Source organism: Sparus aurata, chromosome 2, assembly GCF_900880675.1.
Source record: "Sparus aurata chromosome 2, fSpaAur1.1, whole genome shotgun sequence".
Classification (NCBI taxonomy): Eukaryota; Metazoa; Chordata; class Actinopteri; order Spariformes; family Sparidae; genus Sparus; species Sparus aurata.
The window spans coordinates 26,856,651-26,872,628 of record NC_044188.1 but is presented as its reverse complement, the minus strand read 5'-3'; the positions used below and the strand labels follow the sequence as shown (position 1 = coordinate 26,872,628).

The following is a 15,978-nucleotide window of genomic DNA, read 5'->3' as shown; positions in this document are numbered from 1 at the left end:
ACCTGTGGCTATGACCTAATTGTGTCTGCTGTGTCCATAGACATACCTGAGCCCTTATATCTTAGTCAGTTTATTGACATTTGAATTGGACGGAAACCAAAACCTGTGTTCCAACCTCTGTAACTCTGTGTCAGTATGTCATAGAATCACACTTACACTTCTAGAAAAAACCTTTCCAATGGTACCAAGCACATCCCTGAGTCTCAAACTATGTGGGAGCTGTCATGCTTTTAACTTCGGTATGTCGTTTTGGAAAAAGAACCTTAAAATGGGGGCGTTCATTAAGAGGTTAAAGATAGAGGTCACCATTAGAACATGCAGAAAAACAGCGAACAGAGGAAGTATCTGAAAATGAAACTTTTTATTCAGTAACCGCTCATTGCAATGTTTGACGTTAAAATCGGATTTTTCATACAGTACAGTGCAAAAAACTCTTCGCATTCAGACTTGCGGGCAGTCGAGAGGGAAATACAATCATCATCATCATTTGATTCTCCAATGAGAAAGAAGGACGGAGCGAGAGGATCTGACCAATCAGAGCACAGTATGTGACTAACATGATTAGAACGTTAAAAGGCCACTGACAGACTGGACAGATTTCATGTTCTCACGTTTATCTCTGTAAACACACTCACACCTGTACAAACACTCGCACGGCATATAAACAGCATACAAACAGTAATTTCAAAATGCATTGTTGACTTGCAGGTCAGATGTAATGCGGACAGTATGAAATAAGTTAAATCGGATACATGTTTTTTGAAGCAAGTGTGTACGTTGCTATCTTCATTTGCCAGCTGTAAGTAAACATCGATCACAACAGTTATATTGATGATGGCAGCGAGAGGACAAAAACACTTCAGCATCACTCGACGTCGACGCAGCTCTTCATTGGCACATTTTGTGTCCATACAGATGGAGGGAGGGGTTAATGCCCTTCCCTGACTGGCTGTGATAGGTAGAGAGGTGCCCCCCCCCCCCCCCAACAGCCTGAGGAGAAACAGGCGACTGGCTGTGCTTCTTTTTTTTTTTTTTTCTTTTAAAAGAACATGATGGGGACGCAAACGGAAAGAGACGAAGAAGTGATAAGGCAGAGAGAAGAGCTCAGCTCATCGCAGAAGATCTAGAAGACGAAGATCTTGTCTCGCTGGACGGTGTCGAGGTCGTCGTCCATGGTGAGGAGGACCTAGGAGGGAACGTGTAAGAGAGGGGTTGGAAAATAGTCTCCTGTTTGCAGATTGCCATTCCAAAAATATGTGTATTTTAAGCCGTCAGCTAAGCGTGTCTTTACGGGATTGGCAACTATCTGATGTCATCGTTTAATGCATGTTAAATAAATGTGCCCTGTGGAGTTTTCTTGTAAAAACCCTTCCTTATAAAATACTATTTAAAGCAGATTTAGATTTATTGAATCCAGAATTGTTTGAAGCCACATTATGTAGCTTGCTGTCTTTTTCTTCCCTTCCTTTCCTTTGGGCTCAACTGCAAGCACGTGTCTTCATGCACATGCACGATACAAACAAAGGGGTGACCGACCACCTCCTTTGCACTACTACGTCAAAACTCCACAGGGAAGCATTAAACAAATTCTAAACAGCCAGTGCAGATTTTTTTTTATCAAGCGCCTCCGTTGTAAATGAACCACAATATACACACGACAAATAAGATCTTACCAGGAATGATCCAAACATGGCGATGGAGGAGAGGAAGTGCCAAATGTCGTGGTCGTCGAAGAATGAAAGCAGGATGCAGTCCCTGTTGTGCTCACGAGACTCTGCTGGAGTTTTCTGTGTCAGCAGAGAGAAACACACAGTAAACTAATGCCACACTGCACAGGAAGGTATTTGGTCGAAATACAAACAGCGATTGCTCCCTTAAGAGGGTTACTGACCTGCCAGGTGCTGAGACCCTGGAAGAAGAAATACAGTGCAAAGCCCCACACCACCGCCGTGAAGAGAATACACACCAACGGCAGACATTTAATTCTCTCACCGCTCCGCAGCTTGACAAACACACACAAACACACAATAACAATACTGTTAGATATACAAAACCTTTCTGCTCTTTAATAAATCTAGCTTCTTGGAAACACGGATGCACCTACACACCTTCATGATGATGTAAAAGGCAAAGTAGAGCAGCAAGTTGCAAATGGCGATGGCCAAAAGGTAGGAGGCGAAGTCGTTGGGTCTCTCTATGAGGCCGTAGGCCGCTCTACAGAGAGGAAACGGGAAGATGATGTCATCATTCAGTCCTGCACTGTGCATTTTTTAATTCGTATCGTCTCTACTTTAGTACAGGACGAAACAGACTGTTTACTCACAGAGACCAGTTGACTATGTTCCCCATTACAAGCAGAACCATTCGGTCCTGTCAAACACACAGAAGAGGAAAGATTATTTACAAACATGTAATGTTGACTTGACAGTAAATTATTTTCAGAGTTTATGGCGGTATTTTCATTTTTCACCCAACAGCTGAAGATCTAACTGCATCTTTAGTTTCTCTGTATAAACTACACACACTTTTCAACATCAGGATTCCTTGCAGACTCAAAATAATGGGGGATTCTGTTTCGTGACGACATGTTGGCACTTGAAACGCAGGCGTTTGTGGTCATTACTCACAATGTACATAGGTCCGCTGCACTGCCTGATGCAGTCCGTGTAGATGACGTACACGATTCTGCGCAGCACCCCGGAATCTGACACAGACATAAAGACAAAGTGTTAGCTGCACTCAAAGATTAGTCCAGGGGGTGAGGATCAAATCCAAAGGGGCCACACAGTTTATCTAAATGTCAAGGAGACACCTTAAATCAAAAGTTATCCTATAATACAAACTCCTCAAATGAATCTATTTTATCAGCAATGGAACCCAAAAACTGGTGAATACTGGCCCTGCTAATCGGCCTGGCAGATAATCAGTCCGCCCCTACTACAAACAGATGAGGGATGATAATCTCAAGAGCAAAAGCTTTTCAACCTGTTAACAGGAGGGGAAAAAAGGAATTCTATGTTCATCAGGCATCACGAAAACCAAGCCAGCGTGCATAGATGGTGTCTTGACAACTGTGTGAATGAGCAGAGCTGACTGACGCAGAGTCAGTCAATTAATAACCAGGATACTGCTGTTTGCTACTGAACAGAATGTGTCCGATCACGGAGTGCCCATTAGTGATCTGCACATGGGAACCATTTTGTTGTCATTACTTACATCATCAATCTCATAAAGAAATAAATCTTTGATCTTTTGATAACGGAATTTAAAAAAAAAATGACTGCAGCACAGCATTTCTAAGCTCGTGTGCTAACGATCTAAAGACGGGAGTTTTTCAGGTTTCTTGCCGTGATCTTACCGAACCTCCACCGGCCCATGTAGTAGAGCTGTGTGCTGAGGAGGAGAGTGGCCAGGATGTGGATCACTGAGAAAACGATCCAGAAGACCATGTTTCCTTTCCCAAATACCTGCAGACAGACCATCACAAACTTCAGAAAATGTCCATGTGTGTTTCGGCACGTGTTTAAACTTCACCCAGGGCCTCACTATGATGCGGCCTGTATGTGTGTGTGTGTGTACGTACCACTCCCAGCACAGAGAAGAAGATGACCGCAGCCAGGCAGGCGTAGGCGGTGTAAGCACTTGCGTTAATGTCTGGGTGCCTTTTCTGATACAGTTTCAACATACACAGTCCAGCAATCATGTACATGAACGAGGTGTCTGCAGAGAGAGATTGCAAACATCAGTGACACATCTGCCTTTTCAATGTATATCAGGTCAGAAAATAAGAACGTCTTTATTGCCAATCATCAACTCTATCCTGGGACTGCAGAATACAACTGAACGTGACTAAGCAGTCTTACCGAACTGGAAGTTGGTGTAGTTGGGGCAGACATGGTAGCAGGCACTGAGCAAGCCTTCCATCATCAGAGCAGTTCCCATCGCATAAAACAGACCGAAATGCTTTGGGATACCACATTCCTGGGTGGGAGAGAGGGAAATGTAAAAAACAACCGGGCATGAAGTTCACTAAACAATTTAAATTACCCCGCATGTGTCTGGATGTGCCCGCATCCTCCCTACAATACTTCTCAAGTTAGATTTATCTATGCAATAAGCTATCTGAGAGCAGTGTGTCTAAACAGTATTCCATAGGAAACTGCGCAAAAAGTTATGTTTTCGCTTATTATTCAGTCTAGGAATAGAGCCAAAAACAAAGTCCTTGGGCACACACATCAGCGCATCAGCTATTTCGTAATCCCACACGGTGCGTCTACTGTACTTCTGCGCGCGTGCATGTGTCTTACTAGAGCGTTGAGATCGTTGCGGACCAGGGCGCGATTGTGGACGATGTCTCTTTTGAGGACGATAAGGAGGAAGAGGAGTCCCAGCATCACGTAACCAAGGTTACTGAGGAGGTTGTTGAACGCACTGTGTTGGGCGACAGTTAAAAGTCAGTCATAGCAATACTACTACTAATACAAGAACGTTTTTAATGTCTTTTCGCCATACTCTGGTTGTAATAACGCATTGGGACACCTTGACAGACAGATGCTGACAACACACCTGAGAGCTCCCAGGGGGTGGGCGCACAGGAAGTTGTAGAAGCAGATGTCCTGGTTTCCTGTGACATTGACCACCTGAAGAACAGAGAGCCAGTTTACCGTCAGAACGCTGATGTATTTCTACTACGCCTCTCAACTCATTTTAATTACATCTTGTATATCACAGTGCATTTCTCATCAGCGTACCGTCTGATAGGTGATGACCAGCTGGATGACCGGCAGTGCGTAGAACACAGCAATAGTGGCAATGTTCCTGGAGGGAAGATTATGAGATTTAGAATTATGATGACAGGGCCATTTGAAGGCTTTAGAATATCACATGTCTGTAACAAAGAGATAAGTCTTTTTACACTGTAACTGTTCTTAGTAGCTCGGTTTTACCGGAACAGTACTTGACCCGCTATGATACAAATAGATTGTGATTCAGAGGGCTCTGAGGCCATTACAAAATGCCAGACGCAGCGAAATGTTTTATTTCTATACATTATTAATTTCTTCTCACTGTGTGATTGACTGTCCGCTACTTTTCAAACAGTGTATTTGTAATGATCCAGACATTTCTGTCATAAACATGAATTTGCTTCTATTATTCCCGTGCTCAGCCGTGCACACCAAAAGTAAAAAAGTAATCAATCTTGGAAAGTAGGTCCTTCTAAAATGTAATGTGCCCATATTGTTGAGCATTGGGCTTTTGATTTCATATTATTGACTTTTATACACAAAAACATAATTGTAATATAACCAAGAATCAACATGACATAAGATCAAAGTGTTAACAAAACGCTGTTAACTACGAGTTGATAATTCACTGTGGATCCATTTGGCCGAGAATGGGATGTTAAGGAATCTGCGTTGTATTGTTGTAGCTGATTCTACTCTTCAGCGGTGCTTGTTATTAACCGCCAGTGTTCTCACCAGAAGTAGATTTGGTATTTCTTGCTGAGGATCCTCTTGTCCTTGCGAGCCAAGTCAGAAACACAGAGAAATTTCTGAAATGAAGAGAGCACATTATCACCAACTGCCATCAAGTAAAATGGCCATTTGCCGATTTGTATTAAAAGGAGAGACGAGGCGTGCCTTTGTGCGGACAATGTTTTTGTCCGAGTCAATGTCGTCCAGTGTGTCGTAGTCATCCTCCTCCACGGAGCTCAGAGACTCCTGCCTGCTTCGTCCAACGCTTTCCAGCGATCGCTCTGATGGAGGGAGGGGAGAGAGACGAAAGAGGAGGGAGTCACGGCGGAGTAAGAGGCTTTCAATTCACTGGAGTGACAATCTGATCAATTAGCTGGACGAAAATTTTTTAATGACGCAAACATGTTCATTCACATCACACCTTTGAGGATTTCTTTGCAATTTTTCAAATATTTCGAACACAAAAGTGGCAGTGATCTTTGGTACTTTGATCTCAGTGTTGTTTTTTTCTGTTCATTTCAATGACATCACACTAAGAATCTGGCCCCTCCCTGGAATCAACATCTAAGTCTCATTCATGTATGATTCGCATGGTGCAGATTGGTTCGGTGTAAATTTCTGAATTGATTCGGCCAATGGTGCGGAAAGCGTGTCACCAATGCGGACGGCTACGTGGTGAAGGTGACTGAGGATTGGGCGGCGATGGAAAGGCTCCTGTCCTGATGAACAGAGACACACAGACAACCTGTGAGTGACAAGAGCCCGCTCACGGGAAGCCAACTGCGGGCCAGGCTGTGGAGACGAGTGCACAGGTGACAGAGGCGGACCAGAACAATGCGTTTGTGTGCGTTTGGATTCTTGTCCATACCCATGTATCCGTAGTTGTTGTCGGTCGATGTGGCGCTGTCAGTGATGGCCTCTGAACTGAGGGTGCTGCCATTGTCAGCTGGAGAGGAAGAGGTGGAGGAAAAACATTTCGTTCAAACTCCACATGAACAAAGACATAACCAAAAGCAGAAGTTTGTAAAAACTTACCAAAGGAGCCGTATTCGTATGGTGAGGCTGGAGTCTTGCCTGTGGAGACACGCACATATATAGCTCCCAGCTGAGTATACGTTAATAAAAATGCACATACGTAAACAAGCACCACTACAACCAATACCAGTTAGTACTGCATCTTAAAACTGCACACGAAAACAGCAATGCAGCTGAAATGTTAGTACATAAACTCAGGGGGGACAACAACACATGCAGGGATCCAGTTAGAAATCTATTGCCTGAAAAGGTGTATTTGACATTAACAGTTTAAGTGTTCAAAATGGGTGAAAATTTAAGTACAGAGGGGTGCAGAGGCGTGTTTATTGTGAGGAGCGGTGACTGCAGCAGTGAGCAGATTGTTTAAACACCACGTCCTGTGGTTTAAAATCAAACCATGTCAGTGTACACGGCGGTGAAGAGATACAGACACACACCGAGCGGTAGTCTTGAGCTGAAGAACCACATGAGCAGTGTACGCGTTTACCTCCATGAAACGACTGCTACTTTATTTGTTGATGTATTATATTGTTAGCACTGTTGATTATGATGTAAAATGCTTATGTGTTTCTTCAGCGAAAAGATGCATCGCTGTGCAGACAAAATACCACTGGGAACAACACAAGTGAAATACCAGGACTGCAATTGTACTTTGTGGATGGCTGTTTCTAAAAAGTACCCAGGTGAGTCCTGTGTATCTGTATCTCCCTGATTTAAGCCATTAAGGCTTAGCTAAGTGTTTGGAATAGTACCGTGTTTATGTTACTACATAGTCCGTGAAGCACTTTAGTCCAGCCTTTTCTATGAATGCTGGCAAGAGAGTCACAGTAATGTGAGCTAATGCATGCAGAGCATCTGCAGACAAGCAACACAGTGTGAGGAAGGGCAGTAAGTGCAAGACAGGAGTAACTGTGTCGTTATACCATCTCCGTTCTTCCCAAGCAGAGAGGCTGAACCACACATTAGCATGAGGGAGAGAGAGTGAAAGAAACACGTTCAGTACACACACACACGTTAAATTCTATATAGAAAGGCTTGGGGGTTAAATTATTATTATCCTGCGTGTTAAGTGCAGTTAAAATATATTGTGACATCATCTTAACAGTGCAGGTTCATGGCTTTAAGAAAATGGTATGCTCCAAACACCCCTAATGGGCTGGTCCATCAGAGCTAGTTGCTGGGTTACCTGTCTCAGCAGGCGACATGTCAGCAGGATTCAGAAACACCTCTCTCCTCTTCTTCATTCTGCAGAAACACAGTGGGAGACATGCTAATTCTAATCATTTGTATTCAGTATGGTCGTCTTCATGTGGCGCAGTCGTATAAATCTACATTCTTGGTTTAAAGATCCAAACCTCTGCTTTCAACTTGGACCAACAACATATATTTGAGCATTCTGAACTTTGTAATTGCATTTTTGTTTTTCGGTGGTTCTTCAATATTTTTTTCTCTGTGTAATTTATCCAAACGAAGTCCATTTGAGTTTACTGTCTCTGAACTTCTAACAGCTTGAATGAGAATCATCTGTGGCTACAGGGGAGATCGCTACAAAGGAAGACTTTTCAGATTCACAGATGTGAATATCTCAAACAAGCCTGTGCATGCAAAGTGGACACAGGAGCTAACCGGCGGTTTGACGGAACAGAAAAGTGCTAAATCTTACCGCCTGTTCTCCAGACAGGCCACCAGCAAGGTGAGCAGGTAGAAGGAGAGGAAGATACCCAGACAGAACAGCATACCCATCACATACACCTCCGCTGCAGAGAGTGAATACAGAGACATTTACTGTAAACCTACTCACATGCTAATACTGCATCATCTTGACTAAACTGCAACCTTCTGTCATTTATCATTTCTGCCTTCAACTTTTATCCATTACTTTTGGGTTTACATAAAATGTTGCCCCTGGTGAGATGCATATTTATCAAAACTTGCATGGTGCATTTTGTTGACATATACCTTAAAACCATAGAAAGACAACACTTGTGCCGTATCGTGTTAAAACAATATCCAGAATTTAAGGTCTATAGTGTCGTATCACCATAATGACATATCATTGACATGTTTACCAGCCCAAGCATTTAACATTTGTAAACATGTGACTTACAGTTAATAGCAGGGGAGACTACCACGTCAATGACCTTGGTGCGGTTGCCAGCATCGATCAACTCATCAGGACGGAGAGGGTAGAAGCGCAGCGGACCGCCGCATGCCTCATCCTCCGTTTTTACCACGACTACCACATAGAAACTGTTGCTGGGAAAATCTTTTCTCTGGAAGACAGAGAGAGACATGAGAAGACATGACATGGCTCTGTTCTTGTGTTCATGGCGGGGTCTGTGAATCTGGGCTTCGTGACAAAAGTGGTCTGTGCGCCCGTCAAACATTACCTGCACAGTGATGGCGCCTTTTTTGGTCATAGTCTGGTACATCCCGATGAAGGCCACATTGTTGTCAAGGTCATAGACAGGGCACTGAAAAGAAAGAAAAGACGCTTGACGCATTCAATTATTAAAAGCAAGAGGGAAAAAGAGATGAGCAGGATTAAATAAAGACTAACAAAGATAATAAGCTTGCCTTGCTTATTATCTTTGTTACTTTTTAGAAGAGAAAGAACAAGACAGGAGAAAGTTAAAAATAGTAAAATCCTAGTTACGTTTTCTCAGACCGTCATACAAGTGATAAGTGTCTGCTCTGCATTGCACTAGTTGCAATGAACTCACTTCTGCCATCATGTGGCCATAGTTGCGTTACTGCATGCTGACCACAATGCCAGGGGCTACTTAAGGACAGCAGCTGTCTGCTTTGAGGGGATGAGAAGACAGAGTGACTGTACCTGGATGTCCTGGACGGACATAACGGAGCAGGGGAAGGTCATGTCTGAGTTGACCTTGACGATCACCGTGTCCACCCCATCTGGGAAGACATACTTGAAGTACTGAGAGAAATGGCAAGAAGAAATATACAGAGTCAAGAAGGGTATAATAAGAAGCAAGATTAAGAGGATCGACTGTTTTACGGTTTTCTTTGTTTCTTCATTATTGAGTATACGTTATGACTAGACTTGATAGACTACAAGGTTGCGACAAAAGCCAAAAAGATAACCTAAATGTGTTCCCATGTGTTGAAAAGCAAAAATAACGTCGCTGCGTGCTGAACAATTGTTTAACATCCTGAATTCCTTTAAACCTTAACCCCTCCCCCCCATTTATTTCACTTCTACTTTCTACAAGTTCTCTCAAGTTTCCCATCATCTGTGCCCCAGCTCCGCCCCCCCCCCCCGTCTGTCAATCTACATTTCTGTAACTAACTTCCGTCATTGTGAAGCAGCACTTAGTGTCTCACTTATAAAAACACAAAGCCAATGTGTACCTGAGGTTGGGATGGTGAAGCGGTGAAGCTGAATTTCTTGTCTGTCCTGTAAGCCAAGGGAAAATAACATGTCAGACATACCAGTGAGTTACATGTTGGTTACTGCAAAGCCCATACTTTTGAATTTGCAATTGAATTAAAGCTGAGAAGTCAGGCAGCTACTGTGACGTGTGTGTGTGTGTGTGTGTGTTTGTGTGATTAATATCAGATACCACTCACTGTAGGGTGAAGCTTTCAACACGGCTGACCCTGAGCTGGTAGTTGGTACCCTGGCTGGACAGGGTGGACACGTCCACAAAGAAGTACTGGGTCTCGGAGGCAGCCCGGGTCGGAGGCTGGCACAACGTCCGGCCCAAATGATTGTAAGGGTATTTCCTCTGGTAGCTGGAGACAGAGACAGTATGACAAAACAGAAAAAAAAAAAGAACAAGATGGCTCAAGTTCACATTCAAATGGTTCTGAGTTTGGCGATTAACTAGACCTTGAATATGTATTCATTGAAAATAAATGATATTTAATATATAACATCTAATGAAAGCTCTTTTCCTTTCCATAGAATATGAAGGCTCTTTAAATAAAGCAATAGATGATTGTATGTATAAAGAAATCAAAGAAAAAAGATAAGAGAAATAACAGTCTTTTATATAATAAAGTATACTACATTCCCAAGGGTGGCTGTTTCACATGCACTAGTTACATAATGCATCTTAAATGGTCTCTGAGCTTCAGTAAAAAGCAGCTCTCCATACATGGATTGGATTCATTTAAACAGAGCATGTGACAAAAAAAAATAAGTAACTTCGCTCTGATGACTTTGACCTCACTTATTTACAGTAAGCTGCGTTCTACAGATCTGCACTGGTGGATCTCAGAGGAGGAACTGAAATTCCAATGACCGTCACTGATCAGTTAAAACATGCCTCGCCACGAGACTGAGTGCGCGAGATTATAGCGAGGTCATTCTGCTGTTGCACAACCACAGAAACTACCTGGGAGTGTGGGGGACACAGATCACGTCGCAGCTGAGCTGTCGGCCAATGGCAAGTGAACAGCACAGAACGTTTAACATGTTATAAAGTCCCATCTGATTAAGTCATGTTACACATGCTGTGTGCTCTATAACCACTGAGGTATAAATCCGGGCTGCCCACAGCATACATCAACAACTGGCCTCTGTTCTAACTTTATCCAGGAAAGAAATAATGACTGTAACTCTAGCAAATTGCCAGATACAACTATAGCATCTCCAAATAAGAGAAAATCCTAAAATGCAGACCTAAAAATCCTCCATCTCAATCACATCTACAAAAGATTCTATTACAGCTAGCTTTTACTCCCTTCTTAGGGCAACCAAGAACACAGGCAGCACTCTTGAGCAAACAAGAACATTAGCTTTACCACATGATCTGCAGACACAACTGTTTGCTTTCTAGGGAAACAACACAGCGGCAACAGCTGTAAACTCCCTGGTAGGACGCTTGGATCATGACTTTATGTAGCGTTGACTTGTGTCTAGTTACTCAGATGTATATGAAAGGCTAGAATGGGCCTTAAAGCCTTGTGTTGTGAATAGTAGCCTTTCAGTCCAATGACAATTGATTTGGTGAATTGAGGCATTGTGACAGAATGTCATGACATGAAGCTAAATCAATACCCACAGCCAATGTGTTCCCATTTCATTTTCATTCTCTATGGAAGAGTGAATTTCAGCATTTGAATGTGCAATTGACAAGTTCGGTATAGTTAAACCAAACGACGTGAATCCTTAGTGTGCTGTATATTTGGCATTTATCATATGTGAACTTGACTGTGATTTGGCACATACTTCGAACTGTACACACACACACACGATCTATGGTATTTAACAGTAAAGGCAACATGAGAGACACTCTCAACTGTACAACGCAGAAAGCATACTGGGGCTAATCGCCGCCTTGCTCTATAATTTATAGAACATTTCTTAATGAACCCAGACCTCAGAGGATTTCGGGCTAACAGGCTGTTACAGCACAAACCGTACACAATCAAAACAATCTGCTGGTCATCTTAGGCAACATACTTAAAAATTGCTGGACTGTCAGGAGCTCAGAGGTGTTTCATGGGGTGTTGGGGGCAAATATACATGAGTCTATTCGGCCGATTTGGAGCCAGTTCACAACGTAGGGAGTGCACATACTCACAGGCCTCTTAGTATGAGAGGGACTTGAAATGACAGCACCGCTTGCTTCTGTCGAACCACAAACAGGATCGGGCTCTCGAAACCCTGTGACAACACATCCACAGACACGCGTACTCCCTCTGTCTGAAACCCAGCGACAGGAGAAAGGGAACAGATCATTTCACACTCAGCATTATTTGAAAGGATCAATCGAAAAACAAACGTGCTAAACTCACCTTATTCCTGGAGACGGTGTGATTGAAAGCATAGATGGTCTGGTTCTCGCTTGTAACCGTGTCGTTGTAGGTGACATCAAACTCTGCATCTTTCTGAACCACATTTTTGGTCTCCCCCACCGCCTCACTGCCGCAAATAAACTGGGTCACACATAACCAGAGCAGGGCTGTCAACCCCGGTCGGATCCAACATGAGGCAGGTCCAGAGCTCTTTTTATGTCGAGATTTCCAGCAACTCCTTAACATCATTTTGTCTGATACCGTTTTCCTCAACTGGCAACTGGCACTGCAATTTCTACTTCCAACTCCACCCCATTCAGCCGCAATACTGGGATATAACGCTGGCTAGCTTAACTGTGCTACTTCCAGCTATGACTGACAATAACAGCAGCTGCTAACTAACAAGCTAAGGAGACTGCGGGCTGTTTACATTAGGCAGAGACGTATCTCTCGCCCTTTTGACATCCGCAACGAACTCGAAGCTGTCAGTTGTGCAACCAGTGACACAAGTTTAAAGACAACACATTGATACTCGGCTCCTCTTCAGCTGAAACGCCAGAGTCTGACAGGCTGCTAGGTAGCTGTGCTAACATAAGCATCGTTGGTTCGGACGCTCGTCAGGCGGCTCCATGTTCTGATATCGGAGGCAGTTCCATCATTGCTGGCCGTTGAAAATCAGCGCCGAGTGTTTTTCCAAGTCTCCCCAGTGCGCGCGGTTGTCACAGAATGTTTTCGCAGCGCCTTGGCATTGTGCGAGTATTTCTGGAGCCGAGGGGTGCAGTGATTCAGTGTGTTGACAGCGTGAACGTCTTGTGCCATCAGCGACCCCTTCACGCTCAGACAGTAAACAATCCGAACGCGACGTCATGACGTCACGGGACCGCCCTCTTCCCAAATGATCAGCACAGGGGGGATGTGTAGAGCTGTTGTTAATGTGCAGAAAGGATGTTTTTATGTGATGTTATACCGTATGGTTTACGCGAAGGGAGAGTAGGTTTCCGTCACAATGCAGTTCTTTTTTTCTTTTACAAATGCCGACCTCTTTGTTGTGTATAGACAGGATGTGTCATCAGCTAGTTTCCAGGATCTCTGACACGTCTCCTTCCCGTATCAGGAAAACATTAGAGGACCCTGCTGGAAAATACAGCATAGACCAGCACCAAAACACAACGTATGCTGGTTGCATACGTTGTGTTTTGGAGCTGGTTTATGCTGTTTTTTTCAGCAGGGGAATTACAGGACGCATTAAAAAATACAGAGGCTATGAGTACTTTGGTGCAAGAAAATTCCAGCAAATATCTGTCAATCATTTGTTTTGTATTGCAGAGTTTGTATTGAGAACATTCTACTGCTCAATATCAACAAAACCAAGGAGCTGAAAAGGCACACACACACACACACGCACACACACACACACACACACACACGTTTCTATGTCAGTGGAGCTTTAGAAGAGCAGGTGAACAGTTTTGCATTCCTGAGACAACATCACAGAGAATTTGTCATGGTCTTAACATAGTGCCAACCTGTAAAAAAAAAAGCAAAAAAAAAAAAGCTAATGAAATAAGAAAGAAAAGGCTCTGCTTCTTAAGTGAATGATAGATGGTTACATTACCATGGCAACGTTTGTCAACTTTTACAGAGGAGCGATAGAAAGCATCTTGACTGGAATGTCACAAACTGGAAACCGCCCAGAACATCATTGGTACCCATTTACCAAGCATCAGTATACTATCAGTGACAAGAGGTGTCTGAACAGAGCCCAAAGGATACTGACGAGCAGCTTCCACTCCAGCCAGTTTGTTCACCCTGCTGCCATCTGGCAAAAGATACAGAAGTATTTGCTGCCATTCCGTCAGACACTGGGCAGCTTCATTCCTCAGGCTGTAAAACTCCTAAACTCATCCTCCACCATACAAAATATTTTAAGGGACCTGCATTTTATTGTGAACCCCTGTGTTATATAGTGACAAATAATTGAACTGGGAACCTTGATATGTTGCCATGATATCAACAGGTTACGGGTTATGTATTTCAAAAGGGAAGCAGATGTTCTAAAGACTGTGGAGCTCTCACACACTAAATCTTGTTTGTGTGTGTGCGTGTGTGTGTTTGTCATCTTTTGTGGACCATAATTAAAAAATTTACTACAGCAATGCCACGGATACATTTTAGTATTGGCCAGTAGTAACAGCAAAGGGAATCATATTGTAGTTGGAAGACTGAGTAAAAATAATATGGTTACAAAAAACTGAGTATTAGATCTACTGCAAAACAAAGAAAATGTTTTTTTACAGGACACATTACAAGTTGTTTCAGAAGTCAAGGCTGTATGGATTACTTTTAAATTTACATTTGATATTGACATTGGATTCTTAGTTGTTAAAAGTATTTTACTTTTTCAGAAAGACAAGGCTATATTAGTTATCTCTATATAACCCAACAGTATTCAAGTGTACGAATTGATCATTCTGCTATTGAATCCTCTGGCAAAATAAGCTGTTGGCCCCTGTTGTTTCTTCTCCTTTTGTGCATTACGTACCCTGTTGCTTCCAACGCTTCTTCAAGAACAGATGACTACACTGTATATGGCAGCTGTATTAGATTTTGCTTAGAGCCCCAGAAACAGACCAGTTCTCGTTACTTCTGTTAGCTTGATTCATCTATTTAAGAGTATGAGCACAGCAGTAGATATTGACACTGGGCCGATCTACGAACCAAGAGTTCAGGTAATGCACGGTCTGCCCTGAGGGACATATGATTTCAACTGATTTAATGCATCTATCCAAACAAAAACTAAATTAATCAATTCATCTCAAACCACTTGATGGACCTTTGATGTCTGGAATCGGGGTGGCTGCGTGCTTTGCTCAGTTGATAATACCACTTTGAGTAAAGGGGTGCAGGAACTCTTCTTTACCATGATGTGGTGCTGTCTACAACCTACAGATTAGAGTACAAGCATTGTAGTTGTCCCCACATACAAAAGCTCCCTAGAAAACAGCCTATTCTGCAGCAAGTTTGCAGAACAAACAGGGTAGTGTGGCACGCTATTGCATGATACGGGCCTATTTTAGAATGGCGTATTATCGTTTCAAAAAAGTGTGCGGCATCACACAAATTTAGTGTGCTTTTAAAAAAAAAACATTTTCACTTTTCACGATTTGGACAAGATCGCATCAGTATAAATGCAGAAAACATCAATATTGTCTGAATAAAACAGTTATCAATTGCTGGTCGCTCAACCCCAAGCGGTTATGTGCAAGAGCAGGGGGTTGAGCTGTCCCCCCACTGCTAACAATGAGTGAAAATGTGTTAGAAGATCATCATAGCAGGGTGTGCACGAACACCATACATACATGGCCATGACTTATTTGGACCTCTTCATGTCACTGCAGATTCGACTGCCAGGAACAGCTGAACATATATCTGTTATCCGGATGGAGTTAAACTGCGACTTACGAGTGTCTGTTTTCCGCAACTCGATGATATAAATCTGTTGCAGTGCTGTGCAGCTGATCATACACAGTGCAGCAGTTTGCAGGGAATCACTGAATCATGGGAACCACAGTGATAATGCGCACTTCATTGTCGCCCTGGCAACCACAATACGTTTCTGTGTATGAAGTCATTTGTTACGCTGGTCGTTACCATGGTTACAACCTAGAGAGGGCGCTGCGGAGGAGCGCTCTACGTAAAA

At 43.1% G+C, this 15,978-nt stretch overlaps 1 protein-coding gene across 5 annotated transcripts; it reads right to left on the bottom strand.

Moving 5' to 3' along the window:
• Window positions 1-342: 342 nt before the first annotated feature.
• Window positions 343-15,770, bottom strand: sidt2 (SID1 transmembrane family, member 2). Of its 5 annotated transcripts, XM_030403568.1 has the most exons (28): window positions 15,638-15,770; window positions 12,279-12,405; window positions 12,065-12,186; window positions 10,104-10,268; window positions 9,885-9,930; window positions 9,349-9,450; window positions 8,903-8,986; window positions 8,620-8,785; window positions 8,176-8,269; window positions 7,699-7,757; window positions 7,436-7,462; window positions 6,513-6,551; window positions 6,346-6,423; window positions 6,134-6,196; window positions 5,643-5,758; window positions 5,481-5,554; window positions 4,752-4,818; window positions 4,567-4,640; window positions 4,308-4,431; window positions 3,864-3,981; window positions 3,584-3,720; window positions 3,359-3,467; window positions 2,628-2,704; window positions 2,324-2,370; window positions 2,109-2,214; window positions 1,892-2,002; window positions 1,674-1,787; window positions 343-1,186 (listed from the first exon to the last, which is right to left on the bottom strand). In XM_030403568.1, exons 1-28 carry the CDS (start codon window positions 15,643-15,645, stop codon window positions 1,124-1,126), a joined length of 2,517 nt encoding a protein of 838 aa, XP_030259428.1. In that variant the 5' UTR covers window positions 15,646-15,770; the 3' UTR covers window positions 343-1,123. The 5 variants fall into 5 exon arrangements, with proteins under 5 accessions (XP_030259428.1, XP_030259398.1, XP_030259407.1 ...); XM_030403538.1 differs by lacking the exon at window positions 15,638-15,770 and having other exon boundaries at window positions 12,279-13,392; XM_030403547.1 differs by lacking the exons at window positions 7,436-7,462; window positions 15,638-15,770 and having other exon boundaries at window positions 12,279-13,392.
• Window positions 15,771-15,978: the final 208 nt, after the last annotated feature.

Bases quoted from the DNA above. Each gene is read 5' to 3' on its own strand.
- sidt2 (XM_030403538.1), bottom strand. From the start codon at position 12,527: ATGATGTTAAGGAGTTGCTGGAAATCTCGACATAAAAAGAGCTCTGGA. The intron at 9,451-9,884 runs GTACACATTGGC...CATTTCTCTCAG, and splicing joins CTTCACCATCCCAACCTCAG to TACTTCAAGTATGTCTTCCC. The intron at 3,468-3,583 runs GTACGTACACAC...GTCTGTCTGCAG, and splicing joins TCTTCTCTGTGCTGGGAGTG to GTATTTGGGAAAGGAAACAT.